Raw genomic sequence first — 23,548 nt, 5'->3', positions numbered from 1 at the left:
TCAACTGTAGCAAGCTTTAAAAGGATTGCTTACTTAACCTTATGTCCCAAACGATGATGATGTTATTGATCATAATATTTTGGCACAAGAAATGCAGTTTACCACTGTGAGAAAAGTGGTATTTTAATATTTTGTGAGATAACAGGACATGTGGGTCCTGTGAAGTAATATGACCTATAACATTATGTGGCTAATTAGCTCTCTTTTTAAAGCTAATTATATGTGCTTATGGTGTATAAACATAGAAATAAATGCATGTAGTTCAGCTTTAATATTTTTTTATACTACAGAAGGTTAGGCTAGGCTATTGCAGAGTAAGTTTGGAGATGACAGGCCCATATGCTGCTGCTTCTGGGTTGTTTTAGACCAGATCCTTCTACCGTCTCTCACCAAAGTATGGGAGTCCCTGCAATCATGGAATATGCTGTTCTTGGACTCAGAAATACACGGGCTTGAGAGCTGACGGGAAGATGGAGTGTGGCACGTCCATCAGTGTGCAGCTTGCAGCGGTGTGTGCAATCCTGGCGGTGGCTCTGGCCAGAAGGGAGTGCCTCATAGCACAGGGCTGTGGGGAGTACATTGTACTGCAGTGTGTAGGAATGGCAGCAAGCAACAGCGTCTAACGTGTGCTTTGAAGCCCACTCTTAAAGACAGTGTTGGTCTTGAGCAAAGGGCCTGTTGCAGCATTATGAGCGCTTTGAGTGCAAGACCTCTCTGGTGCTTGTGGTGAATGGACCGTGCTGAATGTCAGTGGGGCTTTTGCACTGCAGATACCATGTGCTGTAGGGCGCTGCGGGTCTTGGTCTTCTCTGCTGGGTACACTTGAATGCAGGAGTTCAGGTGTGCTTCACACTTGTGTTATTTTTCTGATTTTTTCTGATTACCTTAGGCAAGACATACTCTTACCCCTCTCCACTCACATTGCATTTGTCAGTAAGACACTGCAAGATGGGCTTAGCTCAGGGTATTTGTGGTCCTGAATTCCCTGTTATGCCATTGCTACATGATGTACTCTGAACTCATTCCTGTAAGGTACTGAGCTTTCTGGCCCTAACCCAGTAAAACACTTAATGACATATTTAACATTAGGCATATGTAAGTATTTCTATCATCTTCATGCCCACGCATTTAAAGCAAAGCATGTACCTGAGTACTTCACTGGATTGGAACCAAATTGCTCTGCATCCTGTTGGAACTCTTTGTAGGTGTGTAATCTCTTTAGCTTCGCTTTGCCTCTTAGGCCAAAGTTCTCATTTGCATTAAGTTTTAATGCAGGATTAGAGTCTGTCATTGAAAAACTGGTAATTTTTAAGATCTTTGCTTAGCAACTTTTTAAAAAATTATGTGACTGCTACAAATTTTTGGAATTTCTCCATATGAGAAATAGAGAAGTCCATTTTTGTTTTGTGCAGTAGTGTGCACAAAGAAGTGTGTCCTACTTGGATGTGTTTGTTCAGGACATTAGCACTACTTGATTCCCAGAGACAGGATCCCTATCTAGCAAGAGGCAAGTGGTGTTTTAGATGAAACTACTCTGAAAACATTTTGCAGTTTTATATTCAGCTTTTTTTTTCCTTTGATCCACATGTCTCTTAGTTTTGAATGTATCTACTTACATGCATTATAAGTATGTATGTGTTACTGGACTCTCTAGCATATCCTACTATACATAAGTGCATCTTCTTCACAATTTCCTTAGTTAATAAATGTGAATTTGCCGAATCTCATTCTCAATTTATTTTCCGAAACCTGTCTGAGTACTTACAAACACAGGAGGAATGCTGTAATTTGTCACAGGCTTGCTGCAGGAACTAGTGCACTTTAAGAAAGGCTTTTCTTCTCTTGTTCTGTGACAGAACAGGACCTACCAGGATCTCAGGTCTCTCACAGACAAGTCAGGATGTTGTGAGTCACAGCCAAGTAGATGACAAGGAAAAGTGTTCCAATTGGAGAACATCAACAGGAGAGATGTAGAATGTTACCTAACCAGGATAATGACAAATCTGGAAATTGGTTTTGCCATTAAAAAGTTGCATGAGAAGAAAAGGATTCAGGGAGATTCATGGGTTCACAATTTTTCAGGTAGAAAATTGTTAGGCATATACCTGTAAGAAAGATAATTGCTAGAGTTTATGTTAAGGTGTTTATTCTATTATGTGAAAAGGCTAAGTATTTGTGATAGTTACTAAAAGATAAGCTATCTTGGTTGGATTTTCATTTATTATTTAATGCAAGTAAAGACTTGTAACAGTCTGTTCTTTGAGCTTTTTCATTTTTCAATGGTTGAGACATATGAGGGTTGGTATATGTCCCTTAATTTATCAAACATAGTTTGGAATCTAAGGACAAATCCTAGCTGATGTAAGTTCTACCGAAGTGAGATTTTGAAGTCAACAGAGTCATATCAGTTTAATTACGGCCTTTAATTTGCAGGAACAACATTTGAATTTGTGTGGTAACTCATCCCAGAGTGATTCATGGTCTTTTATTTAAGGAAAGTATTACAGACTTCTAAATATAATTTTGTATCAAAATTGATCCTGTAATTAATTTTATAGTAGTAAAGTCAGTCTCCTGAGTATTACAGACCGCTAGTGTTGCATCTGATGTTTGATGGGTTTCTAAAGTGAATATTTCTGTCTCATTGCAATGAGTTTTCAGTTCATCCCTGTTTAGTGTGGGAAGTAAGCCACTGAAGACTTGTCAACTCTCACACTCCAGGAGTGGGGACTGCACAACCTCTCTAGACAGCCTGTTCTGCTTGACTGCCCTCATAGTGATGCTTTTTCATTTCCTGTTCACTAGAAACCTGCAGTGTTTCGGTTTGTGTCATTATCTCTTGTTACCTTACACGTTGGTTAAGAGCCTGGCTTTGTTTCTTTGGTCCCTCTGAAATTGTCTCTTCTATAGGCTGAACAAGCCTAGTTTTGGAAAAGACCTGTTCACCACAGATCATTCTGTTCACCACCTGATCACAAAGATCATTCACCACAAAGCCATGTCACTAAGCTCCACATCTACAAGTCTTATACATACTTCAGATTGGTCTGGCATGATTTATCCTTGGTAAGTTTATGCTGGCTTTTCTCAGTCACTTTGTTCATCATCTTATGTCCAAAAGTGGATTCAGAGAGGATTTTCTCCATGAGTCTCTGAGGAAAATAATGAGACCAACTAATGTGTAGTTCCCTGGAAAAATCATGGGTTTTTTGAATATCAGTGCAGTATTTGTCTTTATTTGGTTGGAGACTTTACCTGATCTGCACACCTTTTGAAATAGGAGAGAGTAACCTTTCAGCTTCATCAGACAGTCTCTCAGCATCTTCCTACAGATCCCATCTGTCTTCCATAAAACTTGTAAAAGCTGAGATTTTTAAAGAGATCTCTGGCTTATTCCTCTCCCAGTACTCATAGTTTCTCTCCCCCTTGAACTCTGTGTGTACAAAGGACCACAGAATGTTGCTGGTGGAGTCCAGAGCCGTGTCTGCATCCACTGCCAGTAAATCTCCTGAGCTATTCAGCAGCTAATGTGAATTTTCATTGTTTATTCTGTTATTGCTCATGTGGTAGTGGAAGTTCTTGTTGTCCATATCATACCTTGCCAGTTCCAAAACCAGGTGAGCTTGGGTTTTCCTAACACCATTTTTGTGTGTCCAGAGACTTCCTTTTTAGTCCTGCGTCCTCCTCCTTTATGCTGCTGTTCTGCACTGTAGTTCAGTCATTACTTCCCTGTTTAGGTAGAGGCCATCACAGGATATGTCTGCTTGTTTTCCTGACTTTTGTGCTTGATGGAGATTGTTCTGAAAGACCTGCTAGCTTACTTGAGCTCTATTTCCCTTCAAAGCTGACTCTCAGGACATCCCATTGACCATTTCCCTGAACACACTGAAGTCTGATCTCCAGCTCTCTGCTCAGATTATCACATCTTCAGTCAGTTCTTCCATGTTTTTGAATAGCAGATCCAGAAGAACATCACTCTTGCCTGACCCCCCAGGTTAACATAGCCTCAGGTCCCGTCTTATTCACTTTGCCCCCAGAGCTTTGATCTGCACTAGGTCATGTCTTTGGTGTCCACGTGAATGTGCAACAGTGAGTAGTGGTCCAAGGAATGGAAAATTGCTGCAATCTTTCTGCAATGGGTAGGGTCCCCTAAAAAAAGCCCCAACCTGTTGTAACAGTGTGACTGTTTAGCAAGTGTGTGCCTTCATCTCTCATGGTCACCCACCACTTCATTTTGCCCTCTGCTAACATGCTGTTCAAGCTCAGTTGGTTTCAAAGCCTTCCTTAATGGATCTTGTTCTCCGTCACCGGTTACTAGGACACTTTACCACTTCTGTGAACTTAGATCTGAGGGCAGAGAAGGACTATTTCTGCTGCTGCAAGAAGTCACAAGTTGCTAGCTTCCCCATCTTAGGAATCTCCATCAGCATCTCACTCAGCCATAACCTCTGACTGTTTTTCCTGCCTTGCATCATGAGCCTCAGGATTTGCCTCTGCAAGGTCTCATTGAAGACTCTGGTCATCCTTAATTTCTTGGAGGCTGCTCAGATAGACAGGCTTGTCCCCCTAACACTGCTGGACAATGCACAATCGTGGAGATAAAAATCTTGGAATGGTTCATCTCCTCATTCCTTAGCCCTAATAAAGGCTCACTGCATGTCCCAATATTTGTTACCCTCTGATACAGTAAAAATTGATGGAAGTTGTTAAAGGATGGTGAAGTTAAGAAAGAAGAATGAGGTTCACGAAGTTCTTTATGCCTAGGAAAAGCATCTCTCGTTTCGGTGTTGACTGTTGCTATACGCTGCTTACAAATCTTGTGTCCTTTTGTATGGTTGCATCTGTTCTTTCACTCGGATGCTCAAACCCTTTATTTTTACTTTTTGGACAGCTGCATATGATGAGTGCTGCGTGAGCTAAAAATGCTGCCCTTTCCTGTGAGGCACGCAATGTAGAAAACATCAAGACAGAAAGTAAAAGTGTAAATATGGTTGCTGCAGCTGGAGTCATACAGAGATACATCTGAGAATGAAGTGCCAAATAGAAAACAAGTATAAATACCTTCCATGCCAATAACCAAACAGCTATAGACTGTAGAGGGACTACAGAATAGAATACAGGATGCAACTGAGGAATTTTAAAAAAGGAAGGTCTTACAATGTGGTATTATCTTTTCTTTTGCTTTTCTTGCTTTTGTATGTTCCTGAAAGTGTTACAGGATAGACAAACAGATGACCATGGAGATGAATGACACTTCAAGTATAAAGGAAGTTTAGACTGTAAATGCATTTTTAAGAATGGATTTAGCTGTGAAAGAAGCAGCTTGGGAAGGCCCTACAGTGCCGTAACCCCTTTAGTCACAGTGGAAGAGGTAAAAGGGCTTGTTAAAACAATAAATGAATGTGGAAAAGGGGTGACAGAAGGGTGAAAGCAGCAGCTGCACCCTGGAGGAAATGGGCAAACTGGACAAATAGGTTGCAAAAGAGAGAAGGCAATTTTTGTGTGACTGTCCACTGTCTGAATTCCCCTGTTCTTATCCATATTAGCTCAATGTCACATTGACCCTCCCTCTGGCAAGCAGAGGGAGGGGAGGAGACTTCCCACTTGTCAGTGTTGGTTCTTCAGTCAGATGCAGAGGATGCACTAATATGACACTGGTTATTTTATTAGTATGTGGGTCAAAATAAAATCTGGCAGAAAAGCTTTTCAGAAACCGGGTGAGTACTCCTTTTTTCTGTAATCTTATTGTACAGTCTGTGAGGAACCTAGGGTAGTTTGTCTCTCTTACACTACTACTACATGGTGCACTGCAGAAAAGCTATTCCTAATTTTGGTGGAAATGAAAGTGTGGAAGCTCCACTCCCTCACTTCCTAACCCACATGAAGACTCATTGAGTGCACTGGTTCTGGAGTTTTGTTGCCTTCTGATCTCTTAATAAAGTGAGTTAACTTTTTCCACCTTAAAATACTTGCACTTCAATCACATCCTGCCCCACTTCCCTATCTAACACAGACCTCCAGGGTACTGGATTTTCATGGCCAGGTGAGTTTTACTGGAGTTCTGTGCTAGCGCACGACAGTTCCCTGTATCTTCTTCCTGCAGCATGAAAAAAGAGGTAGTTACTTTAAATATGAAAGTTAATCAAGTCTTCTTTTATTCCAAGTGGCTCTTCTTTCAAGCTAATTAAAAAAACTCAGATGACTGAAGAACATGTTAATTGACTTGGGATTGCAGTTCAGAAAAAAAAATTTCTAGTGGAAAGACTTTTGGGGGTTAAGCCAGCATCATAGCACGCAAGAGAGTTGAATTCAGCTGTTACTGTGTTACAGTTTTACTTTATAACTTTGAGAAATGCCTTCACCTTTCTTCCAAATGTCAGTTTTGATGGTCCATTCCACACTTTATTTTGTTCATTAAAGTGAAATAGGCTCTTGCACTCAGAGGGTTCCTGGAGGTTTAGGAATCTGTCCTTGAGGCGGAAGTTCTGGATTTTGTAAGCTAGCCTACAGTGCACGTTCCCAAGGACCTGGTGTTACCTGGGCTCTTGTCTCCACCTCTCCATGCCTGCCACTCCTTTGTGCCAGCACTGGTGTATGTGCAGCCACATGTTCCTGTGATGAGGAGCATGACTCAAATGAAGATGTAGGTAGGTAGATTTACAGAGCATTTTCTAGGCACATCATTGCCTTAACTAAGTTCACTGAAAAACATTATACAAGGAAGGTGAAGTAAAGCTTGGCTGGGGTTGGAGAGCAGGTGGGATCACACCTTTGGCAATGTCTACCACAGAGATTGATTTAGAGCAATTAGAGGACTTTAAAACTGTGTTACTGCTTGCTAAGTACACACATGGGCTTCTAGAGAGTTCCCGTGGTAAATGGTCCTATTCTCACACATGGAGATTTCCTTTCAACGCTCAGTCATCTACACTCAGAGTTATTTTGTTTGGGTTTTCATTCCACAAGATACAGAGATTTCTTGCATGTTGTTTTTTTCATGAGCTGCTTACATGTGTTTGCCACTTAATTTCCTCCTGGTGGGATGGAGAATTGAGGGTGACATGTTGATTTTAAAGCTCACACAGCTACATTTATGTTCTCCATGGCATGAACTTTATATTCCTTTATCTCATTTTTATGTTTATGTAAATCTCTACTTCTTCTAGTGTCAAGGAAGATGAAGGTTTGCATTTTTGTACACATAGACACAGTTTGTTTGAAGTGTCTCCTTTCTCCAGAGTATTTGCATACCTTTGAAAGTGGTTATTGAGTGTATCTAGCCTTCAGGTGATGGCAAAGCATGGCTTCATTGAGAAGAACTGGAAATTCTGAATAACCCCAGGACTTATGTTCCAAAAAAGAGAAATCCTTTTGCAAAGTAACTTACTGCTGCTACGCTGAATCTGTATCCCACTGAAGACAGTGATTTAAATGTGGCAGATATTTGTTTCAGATATGAGCAGTGGTCATATATGAAAAACTAGTTTTGTGCGTAATTTCCAATAATGTGTTGCTCTGAAACTCTGTAAGAATTGGAATGTTACTCAAAGTATTGTCTAAAGTTGGGCTCTCTGAGAATCTTTCCAAGGAGTCCTCTTTTCCTCAAAGTTTTGGAGTATAGGTGAATGATTTTTTAATATGTTTTTCTTATATCTGATTCTTAGGAGGCACGATCAATCAAGAAATTACCTACCTTGATTCACTCCGGATTAGTGGCTGTTTATGGCACAGTTGTTTTGAATCATATAGTTCTGTTTTTGGGAACAGATGATGGACAGTTACTCAAGGTAAGCTGAGTGTGGCAGTTCTTCTCCACCATCTGCTGCTGCTGTTCAAGTGGGTAAATAATTCCTGGTTTATTCAGTGTATTATAAGCAAATATGATCCCCTGAATCTCTATTTTTAGTTTGTGAAATAGGTGCTGTATGGTCATTTGGAGAGCAAGATAACTTTCAAAAGCAATTATGTACCCTGCTAAAATTCAAGTAAACATTTCATTAAAACACTAATGCCCACACTATTAATTTACAGACTGTGGAGTTCTCAGTAATTTTGCCTTGTTTCCCTCCTTGCTTTGATTTTTTTCAGTAGAAATATTAAATACTGTTACATTTTGGAAGTGTGTTTGTTTGTTTGCCTGTGTGATGTGAGAAGCTGTCCATTAGAGAGAAAAGTCAAGATTCATTTTTCCTTAACTTCTGAATAGTTGACCTATGCTAACTTAAATCCATTGCTTGAAAGTGAAGGTCATCTTATCTCATTGTCAAACATTTCAACCATCCAGTCAAATGTCTTTTATGCTTTAATTTTTTTCTGGGTTTTGTGAGAATGTCTTTGCAGTGTAGACATTTCCTGTCTACACTGCAAAGAATGACTTTCATTCGTTGTCTTTATTAAGCAGACATTTGGAGAGGAATATAGTAGAGACCTTGAAAAGCTTTGTCCATGTGATTTCATTTTGCTTTTGATAATGAAAAATGAAATTGAAGTCTTCCATGTCTCCTTAACACAGTGGAGACAGTGAACACATCTCCCTTGCTCAGTCATGAAAAACCAATGTGCTTATTGACTTGCAAAATGAAGTTTCTGAGATCTCTGGTTCCCTTGAATTCTGTGCAAAGGGTGGTGGAAAACAGTAGAGTTGGACAAGGTAAGAAAAGGAAATATCATCACAGGTGTATACTTAGAATAGCCACAAAGAAATTTGTGTAAGTTCTTTTTTACTTTATGAGTGTCTGAATGTTAGTTTGTTTTCTGAAGGTTAATACTTTCTTCTCCATTGATAGGAATAAATGGTTGTGATTTTGGGATATAAGCATTTCTTCCACATTCAGTTTCCGAATCAAATCAGTAACAAGCTTGGTGGAAGTCATGTTTCATACACTAAACCAGTGCCAAATTCAGTGCTAAATGTGTCTGGCATGGATTTTGTTGTCATTGTACTATTATGGTCTTTTTCTTCATCCTTTTCCAGTGTGAGAACCAGTACAGCAGGTGAATTGAATCATGGCACAGTAATTAATCTCAGAAGCTTAGATGTAACTGAAATTAGGCTTTTGTTTAAGATGTTGAGTGATCAATAAAAGAACAGGGGAATAATTTAATTACACGTGTTTTAGGCTATTCTGAATGAGGATATGAAATCTAATTGCCCAGAGGTGTTATATGAAATCGAGGAAGAAACTTCCATTTTCCCCAAACTACGACTTGATCCAGTGAATAATAACTACATCTATCTGTCCTCTGCCAATAAGGTAAGTACGATATTTAATAAAATAATAAATTCATATAAACTACTGTTTTAAGGATTTCTACCACTTTATAAGTGAAGCATCGGTTTGTGTCAGAGTTAGACTTTTAATATGCAAACTGCAGTTACCAACTTTACATCTAATATCTGGTTATGTTGTCTAAGTTAGGGCTGCACTCCTGCAGAGCTTGGAAGAGCTTCTGCTGTCATGGTGCTGCCCAGTGTTGCTATGATCCAACAATACCCTTAATTCCATGCTTATTTTATGCCATTCTGCCAAGAAAGTGTTTGTTTCTGTTTTTCCTGGAGTATGATCATGCAGAGTCAAGCTTAGAGATTAGCAAAAAAACTTGTACCCTCTTTGGAGATAAAACAATCAAGATGTTGGTAGGTCAGGGTCTGCCAGTCAATTAAGGAGTTTCTAAAGTTGAGAAATCTCTTCATTTGAGAGATGGCTTTGAAGCCTTAGTTGTGATGAAATCAGTGATAAAGCTGTAATCAGTGATAAAATTCCCATTGTCTTCAGTTAGGCATAGACTTTTAAAGAACGAAACAAAAGGACAATGAGAAGTGAGCAATGTATGTGCATGGGGAGGCCAAGGAGTTCAGGAGTGGCTGAGAGCTGCTGCACGTGAGCCAGCGTGTTGGAGCTGCACGCCAAGCAGTGAGCGGCTCCCAGGAGCCAGAGCAGTTGCTGCAGCACATCTTGCAGCAGGGCTACTGAGCAGCAATCAGAAAATCCCTTTGTCCCCCAGCAGTGGGAAAGATGGCATTGAAAGCTTAAGGGCTTGCTGTCCATCTTCGCTGAATAGGATTGCACCCAGCGCTTAATTACCATCAGTTACAATAAAATCACTTTTCTCCCAGTGAACATAGTGTTTTAGCCTGCTCTTACAGGGCAGGGTAAGTTGATAGGAGAATCCCTAACTGATAAAAAACATCTATCACAAATACAGAAGGAATTGAAATCTCAGTCAAAAGTATACATAGATATTCAAAGTAAGACTTGAATTTTCTTTAGCTTTGGTAGAGGACCAAGTTGTTACGGAAGAACAACAGCTTTTAGGAATAAATGCACTTCTCTGAGCATCTCTTGGAGCTGAAATAAGTCTCCTACATTGTCTTCTTTGAATTGGTAATAGTCTAGGATTGTGACTGGTTTTGGAATTGATTATCTCACACACCTTCAGATAAAATGAATTTTACAACATATGGATGGAAAAAACAGTAAATATGATTTTGTAGGAAGCAGTATTTCCTTGTTTCTGTTGACAAATATAGGAACTCCTAATTCTTGCAAATTTGTAAAATATGGTTTGAATTAGTTTTGTTTTACTAAGATCATTAATTCACATTGTAATTAATCACATTATTTGTATCTGTATTCAGTATTTGTAATCAGCTTTCTCTTTTTCTTTTTCCTTTCCTTTTCTGAAAATGGCTGGCTAGGATATTCAAGCTGAATGTACAAGTATAGATACATACAATATAGCCACAATTATCTACATTTACTTACTGAAATGGCATTTTCATGCATGCTAAGCAGTTGCATGTGTTTGTTCTAGTGTGCACATGCAGTAACCTGACATGGTGATGCAAACACAGATGCATTTTGTTATGTGCATGCATTTTTGGATGCACCTTCATCAATCATTTAAGTATCTCCATTCTGAGGAGAGGAAAATGGTGTTCTGCTAAGCAGAGCATTATTTATAAAATATACCTCCTTTCTTTTATTTGTAATTCACTATGCTGATCAATCGTTCTTGCATTAATCTGCCCATGCTGGCCTTTGAGTAGTAGAACCAAATTGTTATTGTCAGAGGTGTTTAATTATCTGATGGCAAAATACAGAGTGTGCAAAATAGGCTGCATATTTCTATCCAAAGGTCTTCTGGCAGAGGGGAATCCATAAGGAGACTTCCCCAGAGGGATTGTGCTTGGTTGCTGTCAGATTTTTAATGGTAACCTTCAAGTTCCCTGTTTACAGAGACTGTATTAATTCAATGTGTTACTGCATTCTGTGGTTTCAGGTGAGAAGAATACCAGTTGCAAATTGCAGTAGATTTGCTTCTGAGCAAGAGTGCTTATCTGCAAAGGACCCCTACTGTGGGTGGTGTTCTTTCAATCAAAGGTATCTTTCAGTATTTTAGTCTGTCATATAAAAGTAGAGCATTATTACTCAGTGTACATTTTGACTGGCTTGGGGCTATTCAACATCCAGATTGTACCTACTAATTTTTTGTGGAATCAGTCATAGCCATAAATGTGAGACACTTTCTTGTCATGTGAAAGGGAGCTCAGCACTTTTAAAAGACTATGTAACCCTCAGATTTTTGAGATCTACCCATACAATATGTATTGGGCTAAGAATAATAAATAATTTTGCTCTTAGAAGAGATATTTTTGTTTTCCAGATTGAGAGATAAAGTTGTATACTTGTGCCTGAAACATCTTAATGGCTGGGAGCATCTTGTATGTGCGAACAAGAAAAGAGTGCTTAGTTGTCTTCAGTTCCTTTTTTTGGAGCCACTGGCTTTGGTTTAGGCCAAAGGAGATTTTTTTTTCTAAATTCTTCATTCCCACATTTGAATCATTAAGTTCAACACTTACTTTGAAGCAGGTTTGAAATCTACTATACATCTGGGGCCTGGGCTGGAGAAGTTCCTGGGTCGTCAGACCTAGTCTTAGCAATTGCAAGCAACCACATCATGTAAAATTGAAAACTTGCTCAGGACCGTCCTAAATTTAGATAACATTTTGTCCTTCCTGCCCTGGTTCTGCAGCTTCCTGGCAGTCTAATTTTTTGCTGGTAAAAATATGTCTCCTCATTTTCATCATGTGTATGTTTATGGACAGGTTATAGTTATTTTTCTGGTGTTGACATCACCTTTGCCTAAATAAGTTGTTACCCACCCCCCCGCTCCCTCACACCCATCTCTTCAATGTTTTTATGAAAGCAATCTCTCTCTCTCTCTCTCTCTCTCTCTCTCTCTCTCTCTCTCTTTCTCTCTCTCTGCTTTCATTGTGGTGTGCTTAAACAGTGAGCTTCACTAAGGTTCTCTCACACGGGACACTCCTTTCTTACCTCTACTTCAGGAATCCTTCAGTGAAATTTATGCATCCTTTTATGATGAGGATGGCCAGGACTCTCAAAGTGTTCCAGAAGAGATTTCAGCTGTCTCTTGCTTAATGTTGTTTAATCAGTCTGTCCAGGAAGCACCTTAGTGTGTTCTGGGATCACAAATGTCTTTTTCATGACAGCATCACATTGATAAGCCACAATCATCCGTGATCAAATAATGCCCCCAGGTCCTTCTCTTTCTTTGTTGTCTTTCCAACTGATGAGTTTCCAGTCTATAACACATATGGGTTGTGAGATTTTTATTGCTGTAGGTAGATGTTCTTGTACTGTATGCTTTGAAATGCCATTCCATTTCAAGGTTATCCAAGTTTTCCTGTGTGATGTTCTATCTTCCTTTGCATGTTAATGTTCCCAACTCTGTATCATCAGCAGATGTCAACAGAAGACAACCTTCTTTTATGCCAATTTGCCAGTGATTAAAATCTTAAACTAAACTGCATATAAGATGGATTTTTGAGGAATTCCACTAGTAGCCTCTTTTAGAAGATGAATACCACTCATTTTGGTTTGTTACCCCATTAGGTGTTAGCATGATTTTGCTGAAGATCTGCAAACTTGTATTTGCAAATATAGTTATTGGGAGAGAATAGGTATTTATTCTGTAATGCATTTTCTTCAAACTCTCTTTTGCTCCCTTGTTAGAAGCTGTGTATGTTACAGTGCTAAGCTTTTCAGGCTTTTAATTACCTTATTAAGAAATCATGAATAACACTTGTTATACAGTAAATCCCCTGCTTATGAGGGGAATTACCAAAAGTTTCCATTTGATTGAAACAGAAATAAGTTACTCTTTTGGAGAAAAAATTAATTACTATAAAACAAGTCCTGTTCAACACCCACATAATTTTTTACTGTTAAATACTTGATATCATTAAGTATGTCACATGGCTTTGTGACACCTTTTTTTCACACCTCTGAGTGAAATTTTAGGAAAAGAGGAAGACGTTTTTAGACAGTATTTTAGTCAAAGTCCATATGTGTCCACTAAAGCAATATATTCCATAATAATTTTGAGATCAATTATATGTTTTTTTACTCTTACAGGGAAATAAATTTTCTGTAAAATAAAATACACACTCTAGTTTTACATAAAATTTACTAGCAATGCTAGTGCTTCATATTAAGGACAGTGTGAATTAAAATCCAATCCTTTAATGAAAAAATGTGTGCACCTCATCGCAAGTGAAAGCAAAATGAAACAAAATGTTTCTCCTGTTCCTATTTCTACTCTTTCTCCTGTTCCTATTTCTACTTTTTCTAATTAATATATTAATTCTTCTTTTCACTTGCCATCATTCAAACTAGTTAGTCATAGCATTGTGTGATTTCTCCTAATACTTACAGATTTTCTGTAGATGAATCAGATTTATCTGAATTATGCTGAAATTCCAGTACAAGGTATTGATGTTTTACATGCATTTTCCGTATGGAAACAACACAATAAGTATCAAACATGACCAGAGTTACTTTTGAACGTAGTCAATGTGTGGGATGTCTGTGGACTTCGTTCTGGGGTTGGTACGTTGGAGAAAGAAGGAAGCCACAATTTTCTCTGAAAGCGTGTTCTCATTCCATGAGGAAATCAGCATGCTTTGGCAGGACAGAGAAGGACAGTACGTTAGGATCTGTAGTTAACAAAGACTGGTGAAGCAGAGACTTAGGTAAATACGAATGAACCAGTATGCATAAGTATTGTGTTATCATAGTGAAATAAGAGGAACTCAGTTCCAGTTGTGTAGAGAAATCTTTAGTAGTATAAAGAAGTCGTTTGCTGTGGAATATTAAAAAAATATTTTAAAAAAAAAAATCTCTGCTTTTCTCTGTACACATATCTATGCATCTCTGAAATCTGATCCAAGGGTTTCATTCCCTATACATTCATACTTGTATAAGATCCCATTCACCTTTCCAGGAAAGCCAGACTTAGTTGTCTGAGTCTGTATGTTAATTTTTGGAATCATGTGGTTCACAAATAATATTTATCTGTTATATTCCTTCAAAGTACTTGCAATCAATATCAGTTTTCTAAAAATAGGGGTATTACAGAATAATTTCATCTTTAGGTAAGTGGAATTATTTTGCTCTTGGCCTTTGCAGGGCAATTTTGAGAATTTATGCCGAGGGGCATTAGGTGTGACTTTTCCTATGAAAATAACTGTTCTCCACAGCACACTGTTAAAGTGTTAAAGTTCAGCTTTTAGAGCAACCAGAGATGCATTTTTCCCCTCACATAAAGACAAGTATGACTCTGGGTCCTGGGTGACATTACTGGTTTTGCAATTAAACACTTAGATTCTTCATTGCTGATGAGGGAAACAGGTTCACTGCTTGTGCTCCTCAGGCAGTCTAAGAAAGCAAGTAGCTTCTTCCTTGGACAGTTGTAAATATTCAGCTTGATAAACAGTTTTCTTCAATATTTTGATATTAGCATCACTGAAATGCATACACTTATTTAGTGCCAAGTACTGCAAATGTCTTGCCTTCCATCTTTACCATTATAATCCTCACCCTGTCAGAAACTGTAGAATGTCTTTCTTTTGTCTTTCCTCGTTGCCAGTGCGATTTACCTACTCGCATGTGTCTGAGGATGTGGTTTATGCACATCTGTTGATGACAGATCCCATCTTCTGTCGTTCTGAAACTGTGATGCTAATGAACCTTTGTGAGTTCAGTAGGGTGAAGAAAGAAAGAAGTGAGGCTGAAATTTGCCCTAGCTCTGGCAGTTTGAAATACGTCAGGCATATATAGTCCCAATTTATTGCAGTATTGTTATGATCTGAATGTATTCAAATGCAAAGCCCCACCGGGTCCTTGTGCAGCAGGAACTCAGTTTCCTGAGTTAGACCACAAAGTAAGTGACCTTGTGCTTAACTGCATTCCCATTGCCAACATATTGATATGCAGAGAAGATGACTTTATGGTTCCTAAGATTTGCGAGGTTATTTTGGGCATTTTGGAATGTGGTGGATATTTTTGTTGCATATGTTGTTCATTTTGGAGAGAAAACACATTGTTTGTGAGTGATGGTTTTACAGTGAGCTCTTCATGAAAAAGGCCTATACTTTGCAACTGTGAACTCATTTCCAGTTTTTAGTAAAGGAATGGTTCACATAGGCAGATATTTCTGTTCCTAGGATTGACACTTTTACATTTGGTGGAAAAGTAGAATTAAAACTATTAAATGTTACATTTATTTATAAATATTCATTCTTAGTATTATATTAAGATATATTCAGCTAGCACTTACTTGTCTTTAAGTGCTAACTGTCTGAAATTACTCAGAGTTAATCTATGAATTGTTCATTAATTGTTGACAGCAGACGGCGTTTTAAGGATTCACCTTTCAAACTCATTGATTGTCCATCTAATCTGTATGCCTATGTTGTCTTTTTCTCATAATATGTATAATCTTTTTAATATGTGTAGTCTTTGTAGTACTTATGTATCCCAGCATTTCCTCATTCTTCCTTAATTTTTTGTTGCACAGTTTGTTTCCTACCATTTGGCATCTCTAACATTTGTATTTACTTCTGTCCTAATTCTGAAATTCATTTTGTGCTTGAAGACAGAGAAATCTATTTTGAATCTTTTCAAATCTGGTGTTTTTAACGAAGTGCACTGACAAAAAGGGGAAGGATTACCATTCATATCAGTGGGTGACGAAGGAGATTAGGGAAGAGGATGCATCTCATCAACTATCACATTCATAGTATACCTCTATATTTGAGCTTCTCTCCCATCCCTTCTTATACCCTCTGAAGAGAACAATCAGTTTCTCTAGTGTGGTTCATTTCATTTTTGTATGAATGTCTAAAACAGGTGAATTGTACCCTAGAGAACGTATTTCTCCCCCAAAAGTGTAGAGGGGGGGTGGGGGGCAGTGGGGGGATCGAATCTAGAGCTGTACAATGAAGCAGTAAAGTTGGGGATGATGAATTCTGTCCCAGGCTACTAATTCCACTGTTACTGGCCAAGCATCTCATATTTACTTGAGTCTATTGACTTAATCAAAACCCTGGAGCGTATATCAATGCATTGTAATTAATTTTGATAAGCAGAAGATTTTACTGATTGTTTTCCTGAAGCTTTTTGCAGTTATAACCATATTCCTGTAAAAAAAATCAATAGTGTTCCTGAAAAAATCAATAACTTCACATAAGTTGAAGTACAGTGTCTGAAGTCAAAGGCATGATAAGGAGGCTAGTATAATTTTATGTATACTTTTAGGTGCACATTAAAAGAAAATTGTACACATTCAAACAGCATAAATGGTTGGTATAACATTTCACATGCACCTGATAAAGATCTGAAAATCCTGCTAAGTTTCCCTGCCAAATATCAGGTATGTATACCCAGTTCTGTGTGTGTTTGTTTATTGTGACTTAATTTTGTTGTTTATTGCAGCTTGTCTTCTTTTGTCACCATGTTTTACATATTAGTGCTCTTACCCCAACGACTGGCAAATATCTTGGAAATCTCAGTAAGCTGAATGTGTGAACTAGATAGATGTTCCCCTCCTCTCCTATGAAACGTATCCTGAAGCTATACTTCATGATGTTAAGTAAAAAATTCAAATAATCACCATGCCAACTCAGGCGATGTTTCCATTGTATCACTGTATCAGCTATTTTAATATTTCCAGTAACTGTGTATCAAGTGCAGTATGGAAGTTCTGAGCTTGGTAACAAGTTAGAAAATATTCACTGGGACACATATGCTAACACAAATCCTTGAGTGCTTGATATTAGTCTTTACTCTGTATCTGTTCACAGCACATGCAGCCTTGAATATTTGATTATCAACTGTTGTGACTGGCCACTTAATCTGCATGCTATTGTTTCTGATTTCCTGATTGAATACACTAATGTAATCGTATTTGTAAAGCACTCTCAGCCAGAAACAAAGGATAATTCATTACAATAAAAGTTCTGTTTCATAATTAAGTGCTCTTTGGTTATGGATGCAAACGATCTCTGTGAAGATTCTTACTTAAATATTTTTAAAGGAATATAACAGCATATAACACAGCAAAATTCTAGTTTTAAAATCCAAAATTATTTAAGATTGCTCACTAACATGCCATGCAGATCCACTTAATTTCTGCATGCAATGCAATGCTGTTACTTTCAGAACTCTTTCTGTATTGCTTCTTCAGTTGGGAGAGTCACTCTCCTTTGAGAGTTTACCTAGTGAATTGTCTGTTTTCACCACAAAAAATTTCATTTTGTCTATTTCATAGTTTGTCATTTTCTGTAAAGATAAGGTGATGACTTAGCAAGTATAACAAAACCCCTCTGTTGTATTCTTGGCTTTGTTGTTTTATAGGTTGTTGTGACTGCAAATGTAAGCAGAACCCTTACTTTCTGTCTGATAAAAATTGTAACAGCTGTTGAAATATTTTATGAAAACGTAGTGCTGAAAAATTCATCGTGTTTCTGCAATCTAACCACTCTGGCAATAACTGATAATGGTATGTTTTACTATTAAGTGTATTTATTGCTTATTCACTGTCCTTTAATACTGGGGAGTACTGTATAAATACAGGCCTAGTGAGTGTGAAAGTACGTAATGCTTTTTATTAAATGTCATTGAAGAAAAATAATTCATATTTTGTTGAGTGATTTGAGTATCTTACACTGTTCTTGGTGATTGAAGTTTTGTTAATATGTTGTAATAACACACATTGCCCTGTGGCTGGAAGCAGCTTCTTCAGTTGACCCTGTGGCGGTGCAGTGCTTTAGCATTAGAATATTTATTTACATTGTGCAATTAATAACTGTCTAAGGAAACCTAAGATAAATGCAATGGAAATCAAGCTGGCTGGTGCAATGGAAGCAGTGTTGGTGTAGTGCTTTGTCTTGACAAATTAACCCATCTTAACTCTTCTCTAATCTGCAAACAGAATTTGTTTTTGCAAGAAACTGTACTAGCATAAATAAGAGGAGAATCTAATTATGAATGTCTGTACAATAAATAATCTTAACATTTAATTAACTGTTTCAACCTAACTTAGACAGTATGAGAAAGTTATTGTGCAATGTAGAGGATTGGCAGAAAAATAGATGGTTCAGGGGCAATTTGGTAGGTACATCCTTTTGACTTGATTTCATTCATCCTTCTGAATTATTGGTTGAATCATTTTGCAATAATTTTCACCCTACTTTGTTTAACAGTGGTTCTCAGAGTTAGATACCTGAGCAGTTGGTATCAGATGCACGATGCTTGTGGTCTGGTTTGTGTATCTAATGGACAGCTACAAGTTTTAGAACGAGGTGGTAAATTACTGAATGTCTAGACTCTTGAGCTGTTCTTTAGGCTTTGGTCTCAAGGATCAGATCATAGTTCTTCACAGTGGAGTCTTACCTGACTAACAGCAGGGCAGTGTCCCCCTTGCATTTCTTCAAGACTCTGTAAGAAGCACAAAGCTTTAACAGCTTGGCTTTCCTGAAGTTGCTTATGTTAGAATGCAAAAGAGAGTTTTAGTCTAAACTAAGAAACAGATAGCAAACACAAGGATTCTCACATGTTCTTAAGCATCTTGAAGAGGAAACAGAAAATTCAGACAAATGCCTTGCTTCTATCTCTTCCTTAGTAGTATAGCCCAAAGGATATGGAATAATGTGCATGAATCTGATTCTCTTACAAAACCTTGGTGTAGGAAGAGGAATGAAATGTTACCAAGTGTTTTCAAAGACCTGTTGTTCTGAAGAGCTCCGTGCTACAAAGAGCTCTCTCTCTCAGGGACCCTTCCTTGCTCCCGAGGAAGGTTCTTTGGAATATTTGGACCTCAGGAGGCTGTATGGGAAAAAATTCTCCAGCATCATAGAAGTGTTGTGTCAAGTTCCTGTCCAGCACTGGAAATTGAGAAGGAAAGACTGTCACTAGAAGGGGACAGCTGGAGGATATCCATGACTATTTTGATCTATTAAGCTGTCTTTAGTAGATACTACCAGTGGATTTTTAAGAGGGGAATAGCCTTTACTGACCCAGTCCCAAAAGCCATGTTTTCTTGTAATTATGGACTATATAGTTTGGTTCTCTGTCTTCACAGACAAAAGCTTTCTGTTAATTTCATTAGCAGGTTTTCAGAGAACAGTTGTTATGGAAGACAAGTTACCTTTCCTGTGCTTTGTGCCAAAAATGAGCTCTGTGGCAGTGTTAACCAGAAGGCTGTGAGGTTAGCTCGTGCCTGCCAGTATTGCTGCCATCACATGCTCCTGTGAGCTGAGATGTCTTAGTGGATAATTCAAATATGAAATAACATTGACTATTTGTGGTATATCCTGTAAAGTGGCCTCAGTTTCACTTGCGAACTCCTGTAGGATGCACTTGCAAACTCCTTTAGGTATCATTTCCTGGAAAAAACATTTTGAAAATACCTGCTACTCAGTGCAGTCTAATGCATTTTAAAAGGTCAGCACAGACCATACAGAAAATAATTGGTTCCATTAATTTCAACACAGACAAAATCAGAAAAGCATATTTGACAGTGTTGTTTTTAAAGTATTTATACAAGCTTAAAAGAAAAGAAAATCTCTGCCAGAAGGAGCTAAATGCCTTACTTTTACTCTTTGTGAAATATTACGAGTATTTTACTTTTTCTGTAGCTCGTGGCTTGAGACATTTCTCATATATTGATTTAGGCAAGTGATTTAGGCAATTGTCAACATGTCAGATTTCTGCTGATATATTTCTGGAGATGCAAATAGGTATTTGATGAAGGATTTCAGAATGTCTGTCTGTACTCACATCTTTAAGCATTAAAATGCAATTAAAGTCAAACAACAAAGTCAAATGCTATCCATTTAGTAGGGTGTTTGAACATCTGAGTGTTCCCAAGGGCTGTTTCTAACAAGCAGTTCAGAAGACCTTTGCAGTGAGCACCCAAGTGCCTTGTGGAGGTAGGAGATACCTACATTAACAAGGCAGATGTAGCCAAAGCTGGCTTTCATCTGAACAAGCCAGCCTGTGATAAAGACAAAGGTTGCTCTACCTTTGCAAGATAGATACACTTAAAATCTGTGTAACTTTTCTGGATTGAAAAGCTAGCTACTTTCTAGTATAGAGAAGTCAGAAAAGTCTACAAACATGGGTTTCATTTGATCTCAGGCAGCCATTCATTTCACAGACTACACATCTGCAGGCACACAGATGAAAGAGACTATGGCTTAAGTGGTATATATCTAATTCTACTGTTCGATGTGGTATTCTGCTCATAAGAGAAGATACTCTTTCATACCACAGCTGCCAGTGAATTGTTGGTATAGTAATTGCTAGCTGAAATAATGGCAAATTGACTCATGCAGTCATAAAAGATTTAAATAGGATGAAAATTGCTACTGCGTAGATTACAAAAGGAGACTCTGAAACCAAGTCTGTGAGACAGAAAGAGAGAGAAGTATGGTATGGTGGAGTCTCTTGCATTAGAACAGTCTGTTGTGTTAGAAGACTTGAATTCAGGGTCTGGTTATACTACAGTATATATCACTGTGTGCTTTTTGAGAGATGATTTTATATCCCTGTTTCACGGTAGCATTTTCTTATCTATATCCTGACTATAACATTACTTTTATTTGTCATGTAGTGATGGCATCAAGCTTAATTAATATGTGTGTATAAAGCATTGGCATAACTCAGCTGAAGAATGCTGTGGAAGGACTAAATCTGGTTATTTTTATCAGCCAAAAGTGTGAGTGAATGCATGAGAGAAGGTGCATGCCAAGTACAGAGCAGCTACTTCGAGTTTTCAGCTCAAATTATTTTTAAACAGTTATTTCTTGTAATATCCAGCATATACCTAACATGTGCATTTTTCCAGATTGTCTAGTTCTCGAAGCATCACTGTCCTCAAGCTCTTGGAATATCACACAAGCATTTCAGTTGAAAAAGTAAGAGCCTGATTCTTGTTAAAGTTCATTGTGGGGTTGATGTGTGTATGTGTGTGGGAAAGTGACTGAAGTCATTCATCATTCCTTTTTTTTTGTATTTATCAAGGAACTACATATCACTAAAGATAGTCAGATCGGTTTTCTTGGCCCACTTCCTCCTCCTTCTCTTTTTTTTTCCCCTTAAAAAGCTACTTCTTCTGATGACTTTCTTAATGGGACTGTGGAAACTAACTGTAGAGGAGTCATTACAATGACTGAATTTATGACAAGTGCCTGAAGAGATAATAAAGGATGTCACAATGACATTAAAATTCTTTTTGTCCTTGGGTAAAAGGTGGGCCCCTGGTACTCAGTTTAAGGCCTAGATTAGAGGAGTCAAGAGATTCTTTAAAATCACTTTGTGAAGCTGTTTTAAATTAGACCCAGATGCAATTTAAATATGGTCCATAGGTAACATGAATAGAATTAAACCAGAAAGTAACATGTAATCTGCTAATAGGAATAATGAATACCTATGCTTCTTTACACATTATTTTTCAGACTCTTTGTCAAGAGCTGACAGAGGAAGCATTCATACCCAGTACATGGCCTAACACTTTATGATAGGTGGTTGTTAATATTTAGAAAGATCTGGCTAATATATGCTGTAGGTAACTACAGTGTTCCCATTCAGAATGCTCCTCCTCTATGCTAATTCATTAGCACCTGGGATGAGATAAAACTCTTGCTTTTTGGGAAGTGGCACATCACGTCCCTGTCCCTGGCAGAACATGAGGAAGGAGCTGTCTTTCTCTAAATCAGAGCATTTCTCAGCATGTCTGGAGAGGGACTGTGCTGCTCTTGGCTGTCTTCCGTATTGATAGAAGCATTGCAAAACAAGGTAGGGACAAACTAGTCTCCCAACAGGCATGTTTTTTGGTAGGTGAAGGCAATAGCAAATTGGCAATACTTTCTAGCACTACACACATGGAACAGAGGTTCAGACAAGATGGAATAAAATCAGTGATGGTTTTCTGCTCTTTTATGGTTAAAAAGTATTACCTAGCTACTCATGTACTGGAGGAAATCACAGTAAAATGTAACCTAAAGTGTTTCCTTTGCTTCCTGCTTTTTTTTGAAGTCAATGACTCTCAGCATCTCAATACAGATTGTATTTCATACTAAATTTCTTCTCAGAATAAGTACAGCAGAACAATAGACTTGGAGGGTAAATGAAATTTTACCCATTCCATTCCATGTTTGCTTGGTTGTTCCCTTGGGTTTATGCTTTTTTTCTGTCACTTGAAATTTGACATTCATGACTGAATCTAGATTGAGTTCCTGTGTCTTACACAAACTCTGTTTCTGTGTTACCAGCTGTTCACGGTGTATACACAAGGGTGAGTGTGCCAGCTGTGAATGGATACGTGTCTCTCCTGTCACCACCTGCCAGGTGAAGTTTGTTGGGGAAAACTGGAATCCCTTGGATGCCTTTTCCTTGTATTTTTTTCTCTGAGCAGCAATCCGTCTCTTTTTTATCCTGACCTGGAGAAATGCTTATTTTTTTCCAGGATGATTGCAGTGCCACTGCTTCCAAGGGGATCACCACTTTGCAGAAAACAGAGGTTAGTTAGCATTTTAAGATCAGCATTATTAAGGTTCTCTGGGTTGGGGGGGAAATTTGTTTAAAATGAGAGGACTTTGCAGAAAAAATAGAGATGTGAGTGATGAGACAGTCGTTTACAAAGGAAGGTAATGCAGAATTTGAATTGATACTATTTTTTCTTAGTGCTCTATTGGTGTTAAAAGGTACCAGCAAAACCTTGTGTTTCAGATGCAGGCACTGAGACAGTGAACACTGCAATTGTCATGTGCCTGCCTCTAGATGCAGTGTTTACAACATAGCTTTAAATGCCAAAGTCCCTGTATGCTGTATTTACTCACTCCACAGGAGCCAGCACGCTGAGGGCTGGAAAACGTGAGCTGACCAACAACAACAACAAAAATGGAGAAGATTTTTCTCTTAATATCTTACCTAGACTTAAAAGCATGTTTGACTTCTGCTGTCACAGACAACTCTGGGAAACTAGGCTTCAGTGTCTCAAACCTCTTCCTCATTTTATGCAGACAGATCACAGCTTCTCCTGAAACAGAGCTGCCAGGGGAGCAGAAGGAAGGGGAGGATGTGCCACCCAGTTTCTGCATAACAGAGAAGTGGCTAGAGAATGAGTCCAGGAACTGAAATCCATGGGTGTTAGTAAATCTCTAGTTCACACTTTCAGAAGA

At 38.2% G+C, this 23,548-nt stretch overlaps 1 protein-coding gene across 1 annotated transcript in view; it reads left to right on the top strand.

The window, feature by feature from the left end:
• PLXNC1 (plexin C1) overlaps positions 1-23,548 on the top strand; it is a 69,984-nt gene that overhangs the window by 2,883 nt on the left and 43,553 nt on the right. The window contains exons 2-9 of the mRNA XM_063396321.1: positions 7,665-7,787; positions 9,120-9,254; positions 11,284-11,384; positions 16,623-16,737; positions 17,721-17,865; positions 21,214-21,283; positions 22,640-22,715; positions 22,834-22,887. Of these exons, the coding sequence (XP_063252391.1) occupies positions 7,665-7,787; positions 9,120-9,254; positions 11,284-11,384; positions 16,623-16,737; positions 17,721-17,865; positions 21,214-21,283; positions 22,640-22,715; positions 22,834-22,887 (819 nt within the window). The remainder of the gene's footprint in view (positions 1-7,664; positions 7,788-9,119; positions 9,255-11,283; positions 11,385-16,622; positions 16,738-17,720; positions 17,866-21,213; positions 21,284-22,639; positions 22,716-22,833; positions 22,888-23,548) is intronic.

The sequence above is a fragment of the Prinia subflava genome, chromosome 4, assembly GCF_021018805.1.
Source record: "Prinia subflava isolate CZ2003 ecotype Zambia chromosome 4, Cam_Psub_1.2, whole genome shotgun sequence".
In the NCBI taxonomy this organism is placed as follows: Eukaryota; Metazoa; Chordata; class Aves; order Passeriformes; family Cisticolidae; genus Prinia; species Prinia subflava.
Note: the sequence above shows the minus strand (reverse complement) of the source record. Positions and strands in the feature narration are given on the sequence as shown.